Genomic DNA, 6,169 nt, shown 5'->3' with positions numbered 1-6,169 from the left:
GTTTGGCCACGATACATATAGAATACTGTTTAAGAATTAATTTATATCTCTCATAAAGACTCAACTACCCACTGATGAGGCGTTGCGAAATGCATTTGGGAAATAAAATAAAGAAGTTGATCAAAGTATAGCATCTTTTCGTTTTTTTTTGTCTAAATAACTCACTCGAAATCGGATTTAAAGAGTAGTTAATTTTACTTGGATTATATTTCAGAGTTTTTAAAGGATTAAGAAATTTAACCGATCCCATTGCCTTTTTCAAATTTTTTGAATAGTTTCAGCATTAAGAAAACTGAACACGACATGGCATAGAACAAAATGTAATCTGGCTCTATAATAACACACACACACACACACAAAAAAAACATATTTAAGCAAACTATCGCAACATGTATGCATACTTCTTGATTTTAAGAATTATATTCTTTAATAATTTTTTACTAATAAATCGACTTTCAATCAGGAAATTAATATAAATACAAAACCTTAATACAGATGTTGCCTAATGTAACATTCTTACTTGTAGGCATATATATATAAGCTCGTTTCATTTAGAATAAATTTTAACATTACGTATCGTTTCGAAATACGTTATCACTTCTGTTTCTGTGTGCATCAATTTCCTGTACCATTACACATTTAGTAGTTTCTTGGTTAGTATTGAAATATTTGAAAACCGTGGTATTAAATTTTGCATTGTCAAAAACTTATTCTTCCTTTCAACGTGACAGAAAAGTGCAAGTTACAGTAATATGTAGGCATCTATTCTAAATGATTATTAACACTTACGCCAATATTAGAGAGTGATAATGACGATTTTCTTCTTATTCTATTAAAAATTATTACAGTATATGATATAATAATAAAAGATAATTGAATTATTTTTAGACTTTGGTTAAAAACATTCATTTGAAAGCTAACAAAAAAACATGAGAATATAGATTAGCTTACCTCTGTCAAACATGCAATTAATATGCATTGTTAACAACATTAAAATATTGACAAATTTGAAATCCATTTATATGCAAATTCTGCAAATTAAACAGTAATAATTTTAATCCTATATTTTACTTAATATTATTAAAATATGCATCTTGCAGCTGCCTTTCATTGTTACAGATACAAACTTCAGAGTGTACAAGAGAAAATACTAATGAAAGAAATAAATCAGCAGACAGCAAATATTTGTCATGAGAAAGTTTATAATAAAACCAAACCCAACATGCAATTTTCCTTCCTTCGTGCAACAAATAAGAGAATATATCTATTCAAAAAGTTAATACATCTATTCAAAAAGTTGAAAAAATTTTTATTTTCTTAAATTTTCTAATTGAAATAAATAAAACTCAAAAGTTGATGCGGACAATAGAGTTTCCTATTTCATCTCTAGTGCAAATAACAATTTTCAGCCACGTATTGTCCATTGTTACTCAGTAGTTGTTTGTATAAATTTTTAATTTATATGTTGCTATTACTACATTATAATATATCAAGTTTATTGACAAACAGAATACGAAGAAGAAAAACACAAAGACAGACGAAAAGATTAAACTTTTGCATTGTGCGTATTTTGGTTTTCATTCAAACCTACAATTATTTCAATCGGAAACTGTAGAACTGTAGAAACTGTCTATAGAAGTAGTGAAAGATATTTTATGAATGTATTATACATAAAGAGATAACCCTAATAAATGAAAGAAACTACTTTTGTAAAAAATAAAATGTGATCATTATGGCACATTAATAAATTAATTTAATTATCCATTATACTGTTTGTAAATTATACCTGCAGTAATTTCATACTTGTGACTCACAACTTGTAACAAGTACAGCTGAAGGGGACAGTTAGATTGAGTAAAACACTTACAGTTGTTACAATAAATAATCAGTGTATAAATTATCTTTTTAGTGATTTTTTTACCGCGTGAATAGGTTCAGGTGCATAGTAAGTGCACTTGAAACTAAAAAATTGGTGCACGTATATCCAATTATAGTATATATAACAGAGGGAAAATATGGCGATAAGTCTAAACATTACCTTTATGATTTTACGTTTTAATGATTAAATACTTAGCTGTTTTATATACCAGGGGTTCTCAATCTTTTTTATACTGCGACTCCCTTTACAGGCTAATTTTTTTGCACGCCCATCTAAAAAAAGATACCTGCGTGTAGCTCTAGCAGACATTAAAATTACTTTATTATTCAAAGAAAACGCCAAAAAATTAAGAAGCTTAATAATTATTATTTATTAGAAAACATAACAGTACAATGAATGAAAAGGATGATCTTGCTTTTCTGATCATAACTTCTCAAATCGGGGCTGAAGTTTTGAAATCGCTACTCTCATTTCTTTTTCTAAATTTATTTGTGACGTGTATTTCGACTTGATTACTGCAACTGCAGAAAAGCCAGTTTCACACAAGTACGACGTAGTAAACGGCAAAAGAACCTTCAAAGCTGTAGTACTGACAGTAGGATATTTTTGGCATACATTGCTCCAAAATTGAAATAATATTTCTTTATTAAATCGTAGTTTTAGGCTGGTATCACAAGATAGTTCTAACAGCTGTTCTTCATCGACTGTTGAAAGTGTAGATGGGGTTGGGTCGATTGGAATGGGTCTCTAATCCAGTCTTATTGTTCTATATTGGTTGGAAAATATGTATCAAAATGGGTGCTTAGTGTTGATAAGTGTTGGATAAATATCGATTGCAAACTTGGCTCCAGATTTTGAATAGATTTTTCTTGCAGAAATTTATGTAAAACAGGAAAACAGTCAGTATATCCTTGCTCCTTTTCTATTTTTCTTTTCCATAACAGCAACTTCTTTTTAAACGCTGCAATTTTATCAGCCAGTTGCAGTATATGCGTTTCGTTTCCCTGCAGCGATTTATTAAGGACATTTAATTTCTCAAATATGTCTCAAAGATACGCCAGTTTTATTAAGTCAGTATCTTTAAACTTTTTTGCATTACGATGTGATTCTATCAATAAATACCTGTACAACTCATTTTTTAATTCGTATACACGTGAGAGTACGTTACTTCTCGACAACAAACGAGAGTTACAGTAATAAAGTAAAAATGTATACTCGGCACCCAAATCTTCACAAAGCTTTCGGAAAAATCTTGCCTTCACTGGTCTTGTTTTTATAAAGTTTACCACTTTAATAATTATATCAATCACAAGATTTAATTCAGGTGAAATATTTTTTGTAGCCAGGGCCTCTCTATGTATGACGCAATGTGTCCATTTTCCATTTGGTGCCTTGGTTTTAATGAGAGCTTGAAGTCCTCCATACCGCCCTGACTGCGCGCGAGCTCCATCCGTACACACACTGACACAGTTCTCCCATTGAATGTTATTTTCTTCCGTGTATGAATTTATGATCGCAAACAAATCACTAGCCTTCCCGGTAGTCATCTCTTTGCAAAATAACAAATCCTCACATACATTTGCTTCTTCCATGTACCGCACGTAACATATTAATTGAGTGTCATTATTACTGTCTGTCGCTCCATCCAGCTGAATGGCAAATAAACCAAAATGTTTTTCCACAATTTGCTTATTAATGTCTTTAGCTATGTCATGAATGCGACGACTAATCGTATAGTTAGAAAAAGGAATATTTTTTTATTTTTTTGCCACCGACTCTCCAATCATCACTAATATCATATCAATCGCTGCAGGTAAAATAAGATCTTCAGCAATCGTGTGTGGTTTCTTGCATTCGGCAATACGGTCAGCGACCTTGTAAGAAGCGAGCAGTGCTTTGGAGGGAATAGATGCACTGGAAATCAAGGATGTCGGCTGATGTTTCAGTTCTTGCAATTTTCTTGCAAAAAAATCTCGCGGTTTTCCTAGTAAATTACTGCGAGATGTTTCTAAATGACGTTTCAATTTATTAGGAAGCATACTTTCGGCTGCCAGCACCTTATCACAAACAACACATTGGGGTAGTTCCACATTTCCTTTGCCAACGTAGGTAAATCCAAAATCTAAATATTGGTCATCATATTTTCTGTACTGTTTTCGTTTTTCTGCTTTCCTTTGTACTCTTTCCCGAGTTTTCTATTTATTTGAATAAAGTTTTGCATTTTACAATACGTAATTTAAATACAACACACTTGAAATCAAAACACTGATTCATCAACGCTTGTAATCGACGAAAACAAAAGACTGAATGTTAAGGTTAATCATATTCGTTATTGTAAACCGCGCTTTAGTTAGGCGCCATCTGTTCATTTGTTTGTATGCCCGACTATCAAAAGACCGCTTGGGATCGAGTCTGTTTATAACTTGAAACATAATCTTGTCAGTTGTATATACAAAAGGTAAATTGTTTATTATATGATAAATGTATACTTTATTTCGTCAATTGTTCACGGTAGCAGATGCTTTTTGTGTAGAATCCAAGTCGGATGTATGTAAGCTAATAAATGTGCTCGTTAATCTTATCTCGCCTTTTGATTCGTTCACGGGTACAAGAAATTACCACACTGAACGAAAGAGCGGGAAATTGGAGGAGCGAGGTGATGAGACGCATGCGCCGCGCACTCACTCATTACGTCGCTGTGGGTAATTAATTAAGTAAATGTCGGTAGCAGAAGATCGCAGCTTAATGCCTCATCTTGCTTGTGCACTCTTCAAAATCTGGATCATTCGCTACAGTTTGATCAACGATTTCGGTTATCTTTACCAAACTTTTACCAAGGAAATTTGTAGCAAAATTCTTTGGGTTCTTCGTTTTCAGAATCACTATTTTCCAGTTCTACATGAATTCCTTGTTCTGCTAGTTCTTGAAGGTTGTCATTTGTAAGGCTCTGTCAAAAAATTTGCTCTAACTCCTCAATATTCTGCTCATCTACATCTAGTCTTGCTGTATCGATTACGTCGACAATTTGGTCAACATAACGATACAACGATACTGCAATCGGCTCTTCTCGTTGAGAATTCTTGAATATCTTCAGCCATATCTTCTTCCACACTTTATTCATGCATTTGTCAGTTGATTCTTGCCAAATGAAGTTGATATTGCCTATGACACCCATGATGTTTTTTTTCCCAAATTGCAATAAACAAACATAGATTTTGGGGAAGTGCAGTGGTACGACGAATTGCAACTTTTTGCTGATTGGTTGTTGTTCGGAAATTATTTTATTTTATACGAATCAATGAAATGCAGCGATAATTTAAATAAGCGTAAATTTTGAGCTTTTTTAAAGCTTCGAGCATACCGCGTTATATTTAACCAGCTTTAATCGAGGCAGCGTTAAGCGGGGCCTTACCGTAATGTAACAATAAGAATCTGAACAAAATTATCAAGAAAACAATAGATAAGTCAAAGACTAACTTTTTTAAGCGTTGCCAAAATTTCACAAAGGCCCCAGCTTTTACTCCTCAAACAAAAACAGTTGCTTAAAGTTTACTTGAATGATCCAAGTAGAAAAATACTTTATGGTAAAAACTTTAAATAATTGCAAAATAAAGGAATATAACAGATTTTTCAGAAGAAAGTAGATTCGGAAAGATTTATAACAAGTAGAAAAAATATTTCTATCTATCCGTACTTTAAAAGCTTTAAAATATCTGCAGGTATTTTCACAAAATTGCTATTTACTAAATGTTTCCATCTAAATATATTTATCATTTAATATAATTCATTGTTAAAAATAAAAAATTTTCTTCTAATTATTCTGAAATTTATCGAAGTAATTGCGTTCCTCCGATAAATTTCGTTACAATTTCGTTACTTTGAAATTTATCGTTTGATATTATATTATTATTATTACATAAATTATATCGTTTATAGTACTAAAACATACCAATGATATTATATTACATAAAAAATACATAGATTCTCATTTTTCATAATTATTTCTTACCAGAGATGTAAAATAAGAAAGCCTCAAGCAGCGCCGCCCCTAGCTTTTTCGGGGCCCGGGGTATATCTGAAATTGCAAGGCCCTTTCTAAAAATAAACTAAAGTATTAGTAGAAAAATCATATAAGTAAAATAATTAATGTTCACTGTTCAAAAATTTATTTAAACAAATTGCGGAATTTATAAAACAAAAAGTGTAAAAAAAAATATTTTTTAAAATTGTATGTCTGTTTTTATTAATTTTTTAAAATAAACCTTTTGCACTATTTTATGTAATATTAAT

At 31.4% G+C, this 6,169-nt stretch overlaps 1 protein-coding gene across 1 annotated transcript; it reads right to left on the bottom strand.

The window, feature by feature from the left end:
- Positions 1-3,165: 3,165 nt before the first annotated feature.
- Positions 3,166-5,054, bottom strand: LOC136977689 (SCAN domain-containing protein 3-like; the record flags this gene model as incomplete). The annotated part of the gene is made up of 3 exons (XM_067273233.1): positions 4,872-5,054; positions 3,656-4,074; positions 3,166-3,604 (listed from the first exon to the last, which is right to left on the bottom strand). Coding segments are annotated over exons 1-3 (1,041 nt in total), but the record flags the coding sequence as incomplete, so codon positions are not given.
- Positions 5,055-6,169: the final 1,115 nt, after the last annotated feature.

This window comes from Centruroides vittatus, unplaced genomic scaffold (assembly GCF_030686945.1).
Source record: "Centruroides vittatus isolate TY-2023 unplaced genomic scaffold, ASM3068694v2 contig_466, whole genome shotgun sequence".
NCBI classification, from domain to species: Eukaryota; Metazoa; Arthropoda; class Arachnida; order Scorpiones; family Buthidae; genus Centruroides; species Centruroides vittatus.
Note: the sequence above shows the minus strand (reverse complement) of the source record. Positions and strands in the feature narration are given on the sequence as shown.